The sequence below is a fragment of the Acartia tonsa genome, chromosome 7, assembly GCF_053477335.1.
Source record: "Acartia tonsa isolate MP-2025a chromosome 7, ASM5347733v1, whole genome shotgun sequence".
In the NCBI taxonomy this organism is placed as follows: Eukaryota; Metazoa; Arthropoda; class Copepoda; order Calanoida; family Acartiidae; genus Acartia; species Acartia tonsa.
The window spans coordinates 24,565,444-24,585,864 of record NC_137266.1 but is presented as its reverse complement, the minus strand read 5'-3'; the positions used below and the strand labels follow the sequence as shown (position 1 = coordinate 24,585,864).

Genomic DNA, 20,421 nt, shown 5'->3' with positions numbered 1-20,421 from the left:
CAATTTTTCTTTGTAAAAAAAATATGAGACTTAAAATATGAATTTTCAATCATTCCTTGATCTGAATAAAAATGTTTTGCTTGATTGAAATTCATATATAATTTTTAAAAAAATCTGCTAAAAAAATACTTGATTTTTTTCTTAGAATAAATATCGAATCACGCAACCTCGACACATTTATTCCTTTTTGTTAAACTTTTCAGGTAAGTTTTATAATGAATTGTACTTTTGAAAAGAAATTAAACTCAATAAAATTAAATTTGAGCATATGAAATAGAATAAAATTTTATCGCATTTCATTTGATTCTTATTTTAGGCATAAAAATAGGCATATGAAAATGTAGCTTTTTACTAAGAAAATGTTCTTAGTTTTCATAAAATAAGAATCAATTATTAATCATAATTTTTAATAACCGCTTTTATTTTAATATCTGCGATAAAATGAAGGAAAGGTTAATTTAAAATATGCATAGTTTATCTTAAATTAATTCTGTGATATTCATATAAATAATAATCAATAATTTAATAATATCATACATCGTGTTCATTATTATAAATGCTTATCTCATAGAAAATAGAGTTTATATTTAAACATGAACGAAAATATATGTACCTAGGAAATAATTGCTATAAAATACTTCTCAAAGTTTAAAATTGTCCGAAGTCGCTAGGTACATATATTACTACGAATCTCTGCTCTCGGAATGAAGAAAAAATCTTTACGCGTGGATTATTAGGAATCCTTGCCTCCGGAGTGAAAGAAAAAACTTTATTTGCTTACAAATTAAAACAAATATCTTGATTTTTTGCGATAATCTTTTTAAAATAATAATAAGAAATTATTTTAACCATTATCATAATAATTTTACATGTTGTGTTCTTTACTTTAATGCATTATCTCATATGAGACTCTGAGAATAACATATTTAAGCAACCGTGAACCATGAAAAAAATACCTCGAAAAATACTTTTAAAAATCTATTTTTCTCAATCTGAAAAAATCTGCAAAAATCACTTTGTAGTTAATACACACAGACTTTTGCTTTTCAAAATCATACTTAAAGAAACAAAATCTTTTAAAATCTGCTTTAAAAGTCTAAACAATTTTGTAGAATTTTTGTGCTTAAATATGAACAATAAAATTAGTTGAATAATGAATACTTATTCTTTGCAGAACCTTTTTAGGTTCCCTTCACAAGCTTAATATATAACTTGTAATATTTTTTCTTTAAAGATCATTTTCACATAAATAGTTTATGTTGTAGATTAGATATGTGTGGTTTGAAATTTTTCAATGACTTTCTGGCGGCAACACCCGCCATATTTCCACCCGCCATTTGCAGGCCTCTTACCCTGTGTCGGGCGGCAAGGTTGGCAGCAGCCAAGTCGATTCTTGATTCATGACAGCACCAGGGCAAGTAATAAAAGTGCGACTGTCATAAAATTTAGAATCATCTACCGGCTTTTGTCCGGCCGGAACCGAAACTCCCGTCGGCTCTTGTCCGGCCAGAACCGAATTTCTTATTGGCTCTTGCCCAGCTGGAACCGAAACTCCCGTCGGCTCTTGTCCAGCTGGAACCAAAACTCTGATCGGCTCTTGTCCAGCCGGAACCGAAACTCCCGTCGGCTCTTGTCCGGCTGGAACCGAATCATTCAGCGGCTCAATACCCGCCGTAACAATATTCTCAACGGCTACAGTATCGTTACCAATATCATCAGGAATAACTGCAGCACAACTAACATCATTATCAATATTAGCCACGGCAACACCCACCGTAGCCATGTTGTCAACGGCTGCAGCACTAGCAGAACCAAAAGGTTCATCAGCAACGTTACAAGCAGAACCAACAGGTTCAATAATAGCAGCTACGGCAGACCCAACCGGCTCATTATCAACAGCTACGGCAGAACCAACCGGCCACGCACTCTCATCAACAGCTACGGCAGCTTTATATGCAGATTTCTGCTGACCAGCTCCATAGTCAGCACTTGTACAGATAAAACCACTACCAAAAATGGTTCGCCACAACATAGACTGGCCCACTTTCTGGTAGGTTGATGGAAACACGTCAGGATGTGTATTTCCAATGATGATATCTAAGCCTCCACTAATATATGTAAATCTTTCTGGGGGCATCTTAAATATTTCGGCGGCGGTTTCCGGATGGACCGAGCGCATCTCGTTGCCACCTCCGAGGTTAGGCATAACAGCTGCCTCAAATTCTCTCAAGTTACCATCCCTGTCCTTCAGATAGAACACCACATTGCGGCAGGATGATTCACTACCGTCAGCAACAGAAATGTTTGTATATCTGCCGGTAGATTTCAGCTTCAACTTGTGGGACATCTTCTCAGATATAAGTGGTAGACTCGCACCAGTATCAAACATGACGGCGGCATGGCAGGCGCCGCCGCCAGGTGCTACAACTGGAACTATTTGCAGCAGGAAGGTACAGGTGCTAGGCGCAGAACTTGATTTGTAGACTGTATTCACACTAGCACTAGCCTCATGCAACATACGACTATGATAACCGTCGCAATTATTGGTGCCACAGACACCAAGCTTATCCGATTTATTACAATTGTCAGCAGCATGACCATCACACAAGCAGAGTTCACACAACTTATTCTGCTGGACAACTTTTTTTCGGTCAACAACATCCATCTTCTTAAATGTGGGACAACGGAAAATAGGATGTTTATCCTCGCAATTTTCAACAGGACATGCACTGTTCCACTTGGAAGCCTTGTCCTTTCCAGCCTTTCCATTCTCATTGTCACTGCGGCCAGACACTTGCGCGGCGGCAGCTCTATCACGATTTCTCTTGCCGGCGCCATTGTCATAGGACATATCACCGGCCAACATGGCACCCCTGGTCCTCTCCAGCAGTTCTACAATCTTCTGGATGTTTGGTTGGTTCATGCTACCTAGCTCCATCATAATTTTGTCTCTCAAATTTTCAGGGCACTTGTCTTTAAAAATATGAATAAGAGTTAGGTGATTGTAATCCTTAGCTGCAGAACCAACGATGGCTTCTACCTCCTGCATCATGCTCTTGAAGGTAGCAATTGCGCTAACCACGTCCACAGGTTTATCCACAGGTTTCATCTTGTTCAACTTAGTTAAAATCCTCATGAACCGGCGAGTGTTTGATAAAAACATCTGATCAAGAAACGCCCATTGTTCATTATGATCTCTAATCGCTGACACTTGCTTGCGTAGTTCCGGGTTGGTTATCACCTTCTCCATACACAACATCAGACTTAACCTCTGGTCAGCAAATCCATAACCAGAGCATAGATCTTTAAAGACCTGTTTAAAATTAGGGTAATCCGTGTCAGTACCGTCGAACGACGGCAACAAACTGTTGTCCCAGCGCCCATACTGCGGGTTGGAACTCTGAATATCCACGGCAGACATACTTCTGGAGAGAATGGCAGGTGTCCCACTCTCATCCAAGTTAGATGAACGACGTTCCATCTCTCTAAGCCTTCGGTACATATCACGTACTTCTTGGCGCAACTCCATGGAAATTTTAAGCACTCCCATGTCCATCTTCACCTTCTCAATGACGTCGAGGTTCCTGGCGACAGTGCTTGACCTCGCGTCGTCTGAATCATTGTCAAGCCAGTACAGAATTTTTGTACACTGCTCCAACGACGCATAAACTTTATCTGCAACAGTTTTCTGCTCACTAGCTTCATCCAAATCACGCTTGAACTCGCGCAGCTCACTAGTATCCACGGCAGGTTTTAGACTTTTTATTAGGTCAGATTGGTCCTTGACCTCACTAAAAATGTCACGAATTGATTTTAAATTCACATTTTCACATGAACTAAAACTTTGGCAGGCTTTTAGATTTTCATAAAACACTTTTATCTGTTCGTCAAACACCTCTAGCCTTTCATTGCCAATAGCGATAGCTCGCTCAATTTTCTGCTTTTTAGTGAGCACCATATTGATTCACTAGGTAATTATTTCACAGAAAAATTGTCAATGTTTTTTTTTCATCAATACACTATATGCTATTGATTTATTGAAGAATGCTAACGCCTATTCTTCAGATTCTTTGAAGAATGCTAATGCCTATTCCTCAGAACCATTTGAAATTGCTTGTGCAGCGCCTTCAACCATCAGGTTATTTGAAATTCGCTTGTGCAGCTCCTTCAAACTCCATTCCTTTGAAATTGTCTCAACCATGACACTTTGGTTGAGCTTGACTTCCGAATTAGCGGGAGATCAGTTGGCGAACATACAAACCCCCAATACCAGGAACCATCAAGTTTCAACAGCAGGTTTGAATATAGATTTATTGATGAAATTATTTCAAAGACCTGAAATTACAATATCAATTAGTTCATAATTCCAGTTATTTATAACCACGTAATCTTATTTGCTTTTTTAAAATCATTTTTCTCTACGGTAAAAATCTTTGGAAACTTTGGCTTTAAAGGAAAATTATTTGGTTTAATAAATCATTGTTAAATGCAACAATAAGGCACATAAAAATTACTAAAACATATATTAATCATAATTAAGTTTCATGCTTAGCTGGCTAAAGCCTTTTTAAAACTACATATGATCGTCCTATACACCATTCTTCCTAATAAAATTAACAAATTCTACCTGAAGCTCTTATGGTTTCAAATCCCTGGTATACTAGGGTCGTTCACACACTATGAGACCAATGATAGGCCCAATTTTCTTCTCCGAAATCTTCACACTCTCATATCTCATTCAAAAGTGAAAAACGTGGGCGCATATAAACAATCCATGCTGCGTCACATTATGAAGGGAAAGCCAAAAAAGACGACATTTGCGCTTAGTTTTAGAATTAATGATAAGGAATTAATTTCGTACTTGATAAACACAAAGCTTCCTCGAAAAGAGGTTAAGACATATACATATTTTATGTAGTTTAAACACACAAACATTATATTATTGAATTAGATTAAAATTGCTAGATGAAATAAGTCCTTGCAAATATGACCTATTTTACTCAATCTCGTATTTGGCAAATGTAAACACTTAGCATTAAATTCATGTAAATATTGCATCTATTTAGTGTATACTGTGTTTTAATATCTTCAATTTGTTATGTTTGTTTACATTCAAATATGAATTACTTAAAAAGATATTTCCATTGAAGGTGCGGATAATGTTCAAATAATTAACAAAAGTTACCTTTAATTTTTCTTGTAGTTTTCGTTTTTTTGCATACCTATATGACAAGAGTCTACAATAAATGCCGCCTTAATTAAACAACTTGATTGGTTTGTACAAAATATGCATTGGGGAAGGATAGGTATTATTTATCTTATTGCCTAAACCTAAGAGGTGGAACCCTGCTCTGTACCCAATGTAACTGAAGCTATCCTGACCTAAACTTAGCTACGAAAACCTACTTCTTATTTAATTTTTTTCATAAAAATAAGGGGGCCTTTGCTCGACTAGGCACTTTATGGGAAACCGCTAAAAATATTTAAAAATCACTGCAGAATATTTTCTTATAGTTGTTTGAATAAATTACATTTAAAGTTTTGAAATTAATTTAATTTTCTAAGAATACAAAATTGATAAACAAAAGGAAAAATAATAAAGAAAGGAATTGAATTAAAATAAAAAGTGTTATCTGCAAGCTAGAGGTTAGATAAGAATAGGTAAAGTGGTTCAAAATAAATAGATTTTCTAAAATAGAGATACATATCGCTTTTGTTTAGGAATATCCCTATATTAGATAGAAATGCCTAAAGCATATAATTTATTTCGTTTCCTTTAAAGGGATAGTTTCACGAAGTGCATTTAAAAAAAAATAGTGAACTGTAAGTTTTTTCTATTTTAAATAACGTAGTAGTGCATAATATAAAGTTATTGATTAAAATTAAAAGATTTGACCAGGGATTTTCCTTAAAAAATGAGTTTTTCATTTTTATTTTCAACTTCGATGCATGTTATATATGGCAAAAACTTTTTTGTCATAAATACAACTTTAGATAGCATTTACTAGTTAATAGAACTTCAAACTTTTTATACAACAAAGTAGTGATCTTTTTATATGTCTTAGTAGAATATATTAGGCATTGGATAGATATGATTGTGATAAAGAATTATAACACACTGTGGGCTACAATTGAATCAAGACAAAAGTAAGTGCCGAGCCCTGGGACCTATGTAGGGTGAAAATATACATAAATCCTTGATGATTCCAGGTGGAGACAAAAAATTTTAGTGGGGTCTTTTGGATTTTTTTCAATTTAAAGTTCTGAAAAAAAATGGAAAAAAATATGAAAATCTTTAATAAAAAACAAACAAAAAATAATTTTTAATATTTTTTTTTAATTAAAGATACAAACAACTTATATAAATACTATAAGCTTTAAAAAAATCACAATTTTCAGATTTAGACTTTCAATATAAAGATTTGTAGAAAAAACCTAACAACAAATTCTAACATATTTCTGATCAACATAGCAACAAAACGTCTTTTGCAAAATTTTGATCATCAAAAATAAATAGCACTTACTAAAGACTTTTTTTCATTTAAACTTATACTTTTCACATTATTTAACTTTAAAGATTGATTTTTTTTAAAAGAAAGGTTGCGTGATTTTTTTATTCATAATTAATTGCCTAATTTTGAGATTCAGATAAAAAACTTTACTACTTTATATTAATGGATAATCTTCTAGCAGCGGCTACGCCTCTAGAGGCATATGAGGCTCTTGGGTTGGGGGGGAAGTCGAACCCCCTTACAATTAGTTTTTTTTTAATGAATAAGTCAAAAACATTTATTTTGGAGAGTTACTTCTCTTGGGATAGTGGTGGTACCCTTTCCTAAAATAGTTATAAAACCTTACCAGGACATATGAAAAGCTACCATGTAAAGGAGAACCATAGTTCACAAAGACTCACATAGAACCTGTTACTTTATTATAAAGATACATATATACACAGAAACTCTACAATCAGAGTATGTCTGTTTGTTTATCCGTCTGTATAAAAACAATACAGAATATATTTATTTTGCTATATTCAATTCAACAACTATATTTTTATTTTAGGCTTAAAAAGAAAAAGGTTTTTTGTGTGTTGTGGTCTTTTTTTAAGGGGCGATTTCTCTTCTCTTTCTCAAAAAAAGTTATAAGCCTTCCAAGGACCAATGAGAAGCTACATAGTGAAGTAAACAAAAACCATATCAGTTCTTAAGCATCAGAAAGATGGACAAACAGACATCAATCTATTTTGTATCATAAATAGTGCTTTAAAGCAGGGAGAGAAATATCATCTGGAAAAAAAAAGTTATATCCCTGTATAAAAAAGATAGGATGTCCGTGTGTTTTTTCTGTCTGTGCCTAAAGTTCTTGCTAACCGCTGGACCAATTTGGCTCTTCTTTATTGACCTATCTTTTAGACTGATAATAGGATTAACATATTAAGGAGTAGTTTAGTGTCTATTAATCCTTATATAAAAGTAACAGTTTCTGTGTCTGTCTGTTTGTGTGTGTGTGTGAGGGTGTCTGTCGGTACCGAAGATTCTTTGTAACCGCTTAACTGATATAGTTCTTCTTTGTTCAAGTTTTTCATGGTCCTGAGAAGTTTTGAGTTTAGTTTTTCTTGTTCCTACCCAACATTTAAAAAAAACTTTTTCTTTTACATACTAAAACTGAAAGTAGGGGAGGGGTCAACTTCCCCCCACTTATCAAGGGCCCCTAGATGCCTCTAGGGGCAAAACCACTAGTGATAAAATAGTTTTTATCTTGAATTATGATTAAATTGTTCTTTTTCCATTTAATAAAATATAATTGTAATTATCAACCTCAAAGAATATCCAGAATTAGGTAATTGGATTTAACAAGGGAAAAAGACAACATCCATAATTAGTGAAGCTCTTAAGTTTAAAAGAATACAAATAAAGAAAATAGCAAGTGTAACATACAGATACAAAAATATATTAATCAGAGCAAGATGGGACAATGGGCTGTTCATTATACTAGTCCCCATAGTTTAATATAGGAATTTTTTATTCGTTGGCTTAACTACTTAGGGGACCTGTTGCGATTTTTGTTTAGTTGGATTATTAAATTAAGTGCCCAGCATTTCAACCATTAACTGAAACATACAGAAGGGTTATCCATGTATCATATTTGGGAATGTAAATCAATTTAGCGGTCATTGTCTTATCCCTTTAGATCCCTGAATAGTAATTAACAATGATCAATGGTTCTTTTTTTCTATGTAGCTTCTCATTGGTTCTTGGAAGGTTTATAACTTATTTTGGGAGGGTACCTCCACCATCCTAGGAGAAATCAACCCCTAAAAAAGGACCCCATTTCACACACAAAAAATAACTTTTTCTTTTTAAGTCTAAAATAAAAATCTAGTTGTAGAATTCAACCACTTCTTCCCCTCTCAAGTGCCCCTAAAGGCCTCTAGGGGCGTAGCCGCTAGTACCAAATAAATATATTCTGTAATGTTTTTATACAGACGGATGAACAAACAGACATACTCTGATTGTAGAGTTTCTGTGTATCTATGTATCTTTATAATAAAGTAACACGTTCTATGTGAGTCTTTGTGCACCAAGGGATCTCACTAACCACTGGACCAATATGGTTCTCCTTTACATGGTAGCTTCTTATATGTCCTGGTAAGGTTTATTACTATTTTTGGGAAGGGTACCATCACTATCCCAAGAGAATCAACTCTCCAAAATAAATGTTTTTTACTTTTTCATTAAAAAAACTGTAATTGTAAGGGGGGGTTCGTCTTCCCCCCCAACCTAAGGGTCCCTATATGCCTCTAGAGGCGTAGCCGCTGCTAGTAGAGTATCCAATGATAGAAAGCAGTAAGGTTTTTTATTCGAATCTCAAAATTAGGCAATTAATTATGAATAAAAAAATCACACAATCTTTCTTTTTAAAAAAATCAATCTTTAAAGTTAATTAATGTGAAAAGTATAAGTTTAAATGAAAAAAAGTCTTTAGTAAGTTCTATTTATTTTTGATGATAAAGATTTTGCAAAAGACGTTTTATTGCTAAGTTGATCAGAAATATGTTAGAATTTGTTGTTAGGTTTTTTCTACAAATCTTTATATTGAAAGTCTAAATCTGAAAATTGTGATTTTTTTAAAGCTTATAGTATTTAGTAAAAGTAAAAGTAAAAGTAAAAATTGCCAGATTTCATACACAAATAATAGGGTTAGGCCGGATTGGATGGATACAGATATCCGGCTGATCTATAATTCTGGATATCAAGTATTTAGGGTTATATTGACACACTAGAATTGAAATTTTGTAAAAATCTTTAAAATTGAGATGGTACAAACTTTTTAAAATCTGCAAAAAGACCGTTTTTAAAGCTTTTGTTTCATCTCAATTTTAAAGATTTTTATGAAATTTCAATTCTAGTGTGTCAATATAAACCTAAATACTTGATATCCAGAATTATAGATCAGCCGGATATCTGTATCCATCCAATCCGGCCTAACCCTATTATTTGTGTATGAAATCTGGCAATTTTTACTTTGAAAGATTACTTGCTACACATTTGTCCTTCATATGTTAGAATTGAGACTGTTCCCATTTTTTTTGGTAAATTTCAAGTTTATTTTGACACACTAGAATTGAAATTTTTTTAAAGTCTTTAAAATTGAGATGGTACAAGAGCTTTAAAAACAGGTCTTTTTGCAAATTTTAAAAATTTTGCAGTGCTTGTACCATCGCAATTTTTGCATTACAGAAAAAATATTTTGCATGTGTCATTATTTTGCATAAATCAACCATATTATGGCTGGGGGCAAAAATTTTAACAAAATTTTTCTAAAACGGGACAGGGTAATATATATATATATGTTGTATGGTTAGTTGGTATTTCCGCGTGAGATAATGTGTATATTGTAAGTAAACTGGACGGTTTTCTTAATTTTTTTAAAGAGAATCTATAGAAAACCTGTCCTATAATGAACCGGACGTTATTTTTTATGTTTTTTAAGTAACTTGTTCCAAGGGGAACCCCTGTTCAATTTTTTTATAACTCTTGTGAAATATGTGGAAAAAGATTCTCTGAGATTGGTCTTTTGGCTATACATATTTGGAAAAAAATAGACCATTCTCATGTAATTTATGTGGCAAATCACTTAAACTTTTTTCGATATTGTCAAATAAAAAAAGTTTGGTCTGGTCAATGTTAAAAATTCTTTAACATATAATCATATCTATCCAATGCCTAATATATTCTACTAAGACATATAAAAGTTCACTACTCTAAGTACCTTAACTCTTTAAATACACTTCATAGAACTATCCCTTTAGATAAGATATCTATTAAATCAATTGTAAATATAAACCAAATTCAAACAGATTTTTATGAGTTGTATTATAGCATTAATGGTTTAAATGATAAAACTTAAAATACCGCCCATTAATAAGAAAATATTAAAAAATTATATTACTGAACTACATGGGCGGACTTCAGATTAGATGCTTTGCTAAAAATTGAAGTCACAATAAAGCAAATAATATTATTGATTCAACAAGATTCTTAGACAAACACATAAATTTGTCTATTTACCAATTTGTTTATCCTTGATACCTAAAGACAGACAAGCATTGATTCTAGACAGTATCATTTGTTATTTGTATTCTAGCACTGTTTTAAATAAACAAGAACAATTTTGTTAGTATAGCGAAGCTTATTGAACAAATACAGAGTATCTATCAGAGATCTATCTTAATCTCATGGATATCTAAATGCACACAACCACTATTCCTAAACAGTACCATTCTACAGGGAGTAAGGGAGGGGACAATGGATCGAATATTCAATTTTTAGGAGTCTTAGACTTTGGGTACTAGCGCAACAAATGCCGCAACTCGTGTGTTAGTTTTGAATATTGCAGACAAGTATCAATAAACTTAATTTGTTATGATGTGGCTGGTTTTAACAATTTTTTTCTCTCCGGAAAATATAATTTCATAGGTAGATAAAAACTTTATTGTGATATTTGTTTCATAACCATTCAAAGAACCCAATTAAATTTTGGGTTATGGTGCTATGGGTTGAATGGGTCCCAGGGAGATTTTTATAGTTATTAATTACAGAATGATTGTGTCAGTCTGATGTGCTTGTAATCTAATTTTTCAAATGAATGCTATTTTCTTTTTTCTTGGAACTCTTTTCTTTTTATTTTATAGTTTTCTGTATTGTATTAACTCTTTATAATTTCCCTCATATTGTCTGGATTTCATAGTCTTTCAGTGACAACTCTTAAATTGAATTAATTGCCCATTGTCCCCTCCCTTACTCCCTGACCATTCTAGCACAATTAAATATAAACAAGAACAGTTTTGTTCACAATAACGAAGTATATTAAACTAATAAAACAACATACAAGTATTGTTTATAGACAGTATCATTTATATTCTAGCACAGTTATAAATAAACAAGTAAAATTTTGTTGCTAATAGCAAAGCATATTGAACTAATATAGAAATAATTGTCCCCTCCCTCCCTAGTAAATATGAAATGACATTGATATAAAATATGTATAGGCTTTTATATTTTCTTTTACATAAACATTTATTTTCTTTTTAGAAACCTTTTTATAAATGTCAAAATTTTTTGCGAATAAAGATAGTTTTCAATTCTTTTTATATTTTAATTTTGCTTATCGCAAAATCGTTTGTTTGGTTTTTTATTTCAAGGATAACAAGAATCATTAGGGAAGAGATATTTATCGCATCGTATTATAGACAGCTTTTCGCGAATTTTGAAATAAAATTGTAAGAGTAGAACCAGGGGTCGAAGACCCGGGCTAATAAAACTTATATTAATCTTATGATTTTTATTTTATTAATCGTCAAAAATTGTCTGTAATACGATATATGAATTTTCAGTATATCTGAGAACCGGTTTTGTCCGGATATTAATCTGTTTCGAAGTCCTACTGGAAAAATATTGATATTGTTACTTTGTACAATACAACCATTTTTTTGAGGGGGGAGGGTTTGGGGTGTCCTACCACTCTAGAAAAAAGCCTAAAACCACCACAGAACCAGTAGGTGTATTCCCTGAAGAGTAGAATCCAATCGGTTAAGTAGTTACCGAGATCTTAAGGGACTGACGGACGGCATACATTCATATCACAATGACCTTGTGCCGACTGCCAATTGGGTCATTGAAAATCAACTAATGGTGTCAGTAATATTAACACAGCCAAGTAGCTGAAAACAATTTGCCAGCTGACGAAAAAGGACATTGGAAAAGCGAGTTATCTGTTATACATCTATATTTCTGTTTTTAACAATTTCATGTTAAATGATATTCGACAGGGAGGGGGAGAATCTATCTACACCCATATCCCCCCCCCCCCTCCCACCCAAAAAGAGCTCTTATAGGTAGAATTTTACATCCAAATCTAAAATAAAAATTATTTTTTCGTCCATTACAATATCCAGGATTTCCTGATAATTTGAAATATATGTGTCAAATATGTTGTATTGATACAAATATTACAGAAATTATGAAATAGAAGATTAAAAATTTACTGAAAATATACAGTAGTTGGAGGAACGTTCAACATCCTATTTTCCTTTATATGAGATGCATTACGGGTATCTTGGGGCAATGAATATAGAATATACGTGGACTGGATATCATGAGAGGGAAAAATTGTCGCCAATTTAGGTTGGTAAGTTCGTTCATCCATCGAGGAATGGGGTAACAAGGTTTGATAGGGGGTACCGTTATTTTAGCCTGCTTCGAGTTTTATTAGAGAAAATGAAAATCTGGTGTAAGGTGCAAGTAAAAATATATGCATTCTTGGGGCGCAGCAGCTGGTAGTCAAATATTTTTCAATTTACTTATTTTATTCGTCCTGAAAATTGACAAATTGTATGAACTAAAATCAAATATTTGCTTTTCATAATTTCATTCAATTTTAAATGAAATTATATTCACCTAGGTCTGAGTAGGAAAATATTTTAAATATTTTTCCTGAAGACAAATATTATATGTATTTCCTTACGGCTTGTAAATTCTTTAAAGTTAATCTTTTCTATATTTAGGGTTGGTCCGCTTAGACGATCAGCTTTTTTCGTTAATTTAGATATGCTATAATTGTCCTAATGATATAAAACTTTTTCATGATAATTTCTCTAACAGTTCAGAAAGCGTAGTAACCATTGATATTATAAGCGAGGCATCTCATTAATCAAATCATAAAATGAAAGTATGTCTTTTTACTGTATCCTTTATTTTGCAATCAACTTTGCAACAAATTTAAGTACAGATTTGTTTATACATACAAATTTATGGTCAGCTTATTTAATTACAAGAGTTTGTCCTTTCTTCTTATTTTAAGATTGTTTTACTTTTAATGGATGTTGTCAACCTTGTTTTCTTTTGCATCTGCATGTTAAAACCCTCTCAATAATCATGCTTGTCTAAGTGTGAAAATATGCATAATTTTGAATGAAAATATTTACTAGCCTACTATAAATAATTGAACACGTAGATTAATTTTCGTATGCGTAGAAAACCTTTTATAAAATCACATTAGCATTCGAAGTTAAAATCTGTCTTTGTGTGTCTACGATATTAACATTTTGAATCTATTTAAATTGTTTTGATATCAGAATTCAGTTTTAACTCCAGATCTTATTAAGTTTGTATTAGTAATATCTAAATGATTTAGAACCATTATCAACTAAGACTAGTCTGCATTTATGTAAGGAAAGCTTTTTGTGATCAACAAGGCACTTTGAGGGGAACCCGTCTATTCTTCCTATTCATGTGAAAATCTAGACATCTAGTACAATTTTATTTGAAGCTGCGAATTCTTTTTGCGCTTTTGTGGACGTCTATTAAACTTACCAAAGACCTAAGTTTTATTGGAACTAATATTGTTGTATTAACGTAATAATATTTTAGTTATGGAAAGAGAACCCTGTCAAACTCAAGCCAAGAGGATGAGGACAAGAGATTCAAACTTAAAGCTACAGGTGAAGCTATTTAACTCAATTCATTAAATAATGTTTGTTTACCTCTTACGTCTTTAAAGATCCCATGTAACTCAGTTTCTTAGTAATTATGTAACAAAAAAATACATAATTTCAGTTTTAAGACTTAGTGTAAAAAATTGCAGCTTCATTGAGATTTTTAAAATACTTTGGATGGAACATAATTAAGTTTTATAAATGTGTCTCTTAAATCTTTTGGGCAAGATTTTCAGAAGTATTGATGCTTTAATTTTACATTGATTTGAAGTTAAAAAATACATCAAAATCTGACAAAATATCCGAGACAGTCATGTTTGATAAACGGATAATCTACTACTAAGACTTTTCTCAAGGACAGGTATTAATATTCAAAATATCCAAGACAGTCATGTTTGATATACGGATAATCTATCACTGAGACTTTTCTCAAGGACAGATACTAATATTCAAAATATCCAAGACAGTCATGTTTGATATACGGATAATATATCACTAAGACTTTTCTCAAGGCCAGGTACTAATATTCAAAATATCCAAGACAGTCATGTTTGATATACGGATAATATATCACTAAGACTTTTCTCAAGGACAGGTACTAATATTCAAAATATCCAAGACAGTCATGTTTGATATACGGATAATATATCACTAAGACTTTTCTCAAGGACAGGTACTAATATTCAAAATATCCAAGACAGTCATGTTTGATATACGGATAATATATCACTAAGACTTTTCTCAAGGCCAGGTACTAATATTCAAAATATCTAAGACAGTCATGTTTGATATACGGATAATCTATCAGTAAGACTTTTCTCAAGGACAGGTACTAATATTCAAAATATCCGAGACAGTCATGTTTGATATACGGATAATATATCACTAAGACTTTTCGTAAGGACAGGTACTAATATTAAAAATATCCGAGACAGTCATGTTTGATATACGGATAATATATCACTAAGACTTTTCGTAAGGACAGGTACTAATATTAAAAATATCCAAGACAGTCATGTTTGATATACGGATAATATATCACTAAGACTTTTCGTAAGGACAGGTACTAATATTAAAAATATCCGAGACAGTCATGTTTGATATACGGATAATATATCACTAAGACTTTTCTCAAGGCCAGGTACTAATATTCAAAATATCCAAGACAGTCATGTTTGATATACGGATAATATATCACTAAGACTTTTCGTAAGGACAGGTACTAATATTCAAAATATCCAAGACAGTCATGTTTGATATACGGATAATATATCACTAAGACTTTTCGTAAGGACAGGTACTAATATTAAAAATATCCGAGACAGTCATGTTTGATATACGGATAATATATCACTAAGACTTTTCTCAAGGCCAGGTACTAATATTCAAAATATCCAAGACAGTCATGTTTGATATACGGATAATATATCACTAAGACTTTTCGTAAGGACAGGTACTAATATTCAAAATATCCAAGACAGTCATGTTTGATATACGGTTAATCTATCACTAAGACTTTTCTCAAGGACATGTACCTACTAATATTCAAAATATCCAAGACAGTCATGTTTGATATACGGATAATCTATCACTAAGACTTTTCTCAAGGCCAGGTACTAATATTAAAAATATCCGAGACAGTCATGTTTGATATACGGATAATCTATCACTAAGACTTTTCGTAAGGACAGGTACTAATATTTAAAAAAAATAATACGGGGGGAGATAAGATATCGTAACTTTTAAGGAAATGATATTGGGGTAATTGCTTACAAGTGGCTAAATAGGCACTGATAGTACCCCTCTACATCCCTTATTTAAAAACATGGTGTAAATAGTTAAGGGGGGGGGGGATTTTTTCTATGCCTAACCCCCGCGGGGCTACCCATTACCTAATATAACCTAACTTAAACTAAAGTAATAATCAAACAAATGAAAAATGATCCTCTTTCCATAATTTTCAATTTATTTCATTGCTCAAGATGGTAGTTTGTATGATAGCGCCTAGTGGGGGGGGGGGGGAGGGGGATGGTACATATTTTAGTATACTTATCTTGTATTTTCATGTCCTATGGGAATTGAAATATTGAATATTGGCGGATAAGATAATATTGACACATTCTCACCTTCTCCACGGATAGGACAATAGGAATTAAAATATTAAAACTGGAATTTAATGGGGAAAAATTAATTATCCATGGACCTATCCCTAATTCTTTCTATTATACTTTTTATTATTGGAAAAGGTTTGAGATTTGTAATTACAAATGGGCTATTTTGTCTCATTTATATTCATCCATAATTGTAGAAAATTTAGGGCAAAATTATTTTCTTGGTAATATAAGGTATACTTGTACAAAGATTTGTAGATACGACTAGCCATTTGAAACATTAAAATTGAAGTGTTTTCCCCAATATTACATATGGACCACATAGAAAAAGAAGTATTTACGCCGTTGTATAATCAGGTTAGGTTAAATGAGGATGAAAAGGGCCCCGCTGATATCTGGGAAAATGCTTAAAGATAATTTAAAATATATCCTATTTATAAATTTAAAATAAATGGAATTTTTATGGTCCAATTATATGGATGAGTGAAAGCACTAAAATTGTTTTATATTTGTGACATGCCTATTGTCTACCTAGTTATTTTTGGCTGGATAGTCAGATGATGGGGAGACGAATACTTTATCTCAAGAAGAAATATTGTTTTATGTGAGGAATCTGGGAGTTTATGTCATATTCTGACATGTCTAGATGTGTCAGGGAATAGGGATAAATAAATGATCGTGTAATTAATCAAGTCTATTGCAGCTACCATCATTATAACATAGCATACATGATATAAAACAAAAGATTTTAAAAATAGCATTTAAATGCATAGGATTAAAGGAATTTTATTTTGAAGCGTAACAAATATTTACCTCTTATTTTAACCCAATAAAAAATGTACACATCATTTATAAAAAGCATGAAAATCATGTAGAAAGATATACTTTGCAATTTTTGGCTTTTTTGATATGCTTACATACATTCTGATGAAATCTAAAATTCAAGATTGTAGAAGATTCAAGCCCAATTGATACTACCTAATAATTTTATTGAAAATAATTTGTTTGATTTTATTAGACATTCTGCGAGGAACCGTAACCCTTCGGGGCTACTATTTACTCAATATTACCTTAACTTTTTTAAAATCACATATCATAAAATGATTCTGCTGTTTTTGTAGCAAACTTCTGAATTTAACAGTTCCTTTATCCTTTATTGGGAAGGGACATTTTCTTGCTTCACACAATCGAATATCAATATCCTCTTTCTTTATCTTAATTTCAATAATGGGCCCAACTACGGGGATCTCAAGGGATAAGACAATGGTAGATATATTTAAATACATACCCATACATCACGAACTAGATGAACTTTTGTGATTAAAATTAACGATTGCACAGATTGTGATGAAGGTTAAACACTACTATCCTGGAGCTAACCAACAAAAAATTAAGAAAATAGCTAATAGTTCAATGTTCCTTCTTTACCTGGCTTAATTAACTAAAAAATTTATCATTTTAGAATTGACATTGATCTGTTTTTTAAGGACTAATAATGATTCATTAAAAATAAAATGATGCCCAAACATTTAATAATCTTGAATTTAGTCAAAACAATATATAATACAGAAGAAAAAAGTATTTAGAATTGTTTAAAAATTATTTATGTAACTCCAAACTTTCATATCTCATACTTTTACCTAGTACATAAATAGTCAGTTATAAAGGGAATTTGAATATATGAAATGGTCTTAATTAAGAAGAGTCTGATTTAATAAGAGCGTTTGACACCCAACTTTATGAAAATGCGCAAAAAGTAACCCCTATTTTGGTAAAAAAAATAACTAAAATATAATTTGTTTTCTATTCTTCAATTATTGAAATGACTAATGGATAATCCAAAACTAATTTAAGCCTAATAACAGGCCTAATTTTAGGTGTCTTAGCTTAATTCACCCCAATAATAGACATACTATATCTAGATTACTCTTCTGACCCGATTTTTTGTCAAATCTTAAAAGGAACATTATTAGCAGACGATAGTATTGTTTCCTTTCGACTCAAGCTGAGGTGGATTCTTTTTTTCAAAATAGACTCGCTACTCGATGGTAAGGCAAAATTATTTTTGTAAAAAATCATCCAAAAGCTTCTTAAAAATTTTCAAAAAATAAACAAAATCATATGTTAATAACCCTTTTATGATTTTATTTAATTTTATGCGATTTTTGAGGATTTTTCACAAAAATAGTTTTGCCTCACCAGTAGCAAGCCTAATTTTTTTTTAAGAATCCACTTCTGTTATAAGCTTTCTCATTTATGACGAAATTTTTGAGCAAGTAAGTTTGATTCAGTAAGAAATGATATAATTGTTTACAGCTGACTTTTATCTATATATGAAATGAAAAAAACATGCGTTTGTAATGAAATGTGTACAAAATTTAAACCAATGAGATTTAATGTAGGTTCTGATGCGATTCTCCTATTGGTTCAATCAGACATTACCTCTCTTGTCTTACTACCTTTATTACCCCAATTAATAACTTATTGCATTACTTATGCTGAATTTCACTAATCCCCTACTTATTGTTTCTTAAAATTGACAAATATAATCGCCATGTTATGGCTCTAATTAAAAGTCATGGCTTACCATAATCTAATTACATACTTTTGTTGACATAAGGAAACAATTTTTTAAATATTCCTAATACAATGATCCATTTTATTCCTGGTACATACGGCATATTCATATTACTTGAAAACATCCGATGGGAAATTATTTAAAAGATGCAGAGGAAATGTAAACCAAAACTTTTTTCTTTTCACTTCATACTTCAAAAAACTTTAAACACTGACAATTGTTTAGAGAAACAAATGTTTGGAGATAAATTTACAATGAGTGGTTAAATTTGGTTATATTTAGCTTTTTTAAATCTAACGTTGGATATCAAAGGAATATGCAGTCAATTAACTAAACATTCTTTATGACTGATTGGATTTGTGAACCGCTTTAATTCAACTACTACAAATGAATCTATAACGTTGTTATCAAATCAACATAGAAATTAGTCATCATGATATATAAAGTTACCCTTTCTGTAGATGACAATTAGTGATTGCAACGTTTAGACATTAAACTTAAAGAACCATCCAATCAAAATTTGATAAGTCTCCAAAGCTTTATGCCAACTAACAAGAAAACGATATACTATTTAAAAACTTTGGGGACAAGTGTAATATTCAGAACAATGTCCCCTTCCTCCCTACATAAACTTGCTTACGGTATGCCATTTATAAACACTAATAATTCTAATAGATTGACATAAAATTTAAAAATTGTTAATAATTATCTCTTTCCATCTAAAAACTTTACATTTGGTGGTTGATGTATTTATATAAGTTCTAAACTTCTTTGATTAAACACCTATCAGTTTTTAACCAGGCGACATCCGTAGTTTTATCAACATAGGGGTTTTAATCCCAAATTATTCATGTCTTTAGACCTATCCTCTATATTTATTTCTGATCAGCTGCCAGTTATTTTAAATTATTCGCTATTTTTGGCAATTCAATGGCAGTTACAGCCAGCAGTCCAAACTTGGCGGCTGCAGAACTCTGTTTTTAACAGTTTTTCAAAGTTTTGTAAATCTTATTTGTAAAAAGGAGTTCAATAAACCATCAAGATGTTTTAGCAAAATTCACTCAATTTTAAATGGAGTAACCATAATTTCCCCATTACTCTAACCATAATATATGTTCAAATAAAAAAAGTTTTTATTGCTGGATTAAATCTACCTGGTGTTGATAGAAATAAGTTTTATAAAGTAGGGAGGGGGGGGGGGGGGGCATTATAAATGATCCGCTAGTTCATAAAAAGACTCATCTTATGTTTTTTTCTGTCTAAATATTTGCAATTTTGTTTTGTTGTTTTTATGTGTTATCTGATTTTGTCTGGATAAAAAAAAATAGCAGGACAGGAGAACAATAAAATTAACAATTAGAAGCTCATCTGAGAAAGCGGTTCAATTCCCTACTAGCTCCAACTTGAATCATGGGGTGGCTATAAAAAAAAACCGCCCCTAACCTACTCTATGACGGCCTAGGTTCAAACACTAAGAAACTATTGCCAAAAGATTAATAAAAAAAAGATTGAAATACATGCCTGTTTTTTTTCTTGATAATGCATCCTCTGTCAGAAATCTTGTTTTACTTAAAATTTTATGAGAAGATTTATTAATTGTACATTGTCCTAACCTTTCATCCCTGAAAAAATGCAGATCTCATTATTTACATTGTTGTTATGAGGATATTTCTGTTTACTATTTGTTTACACTTTTTTAGAAAACACGATAAATTCACAAATTTTAACACTTTAGG

General features: G+C 31.8%; 1 protein-coding gene across 1 annotated transcript in view; it reads left to right on the top strand.

The window, feature by feature from the left end:
* Positions 1-20,421, top strand: part of LOC145324465 (uncharacterized) — a 70,188-nt gene that overhangs the window by 35,783 nt on the left and 13,984 nt on the right. Inside the window, exon 13 of the mRNA XM_080167052.1 lies at positions 13,932-14,002. Coding sequence (XP_080023178.1) covers positions 13,932-14,002 — 71 coding nt within the window. The remainder of the gene's footprint in view (positions 1-13,931; positions 14,003-20,421) is intronic.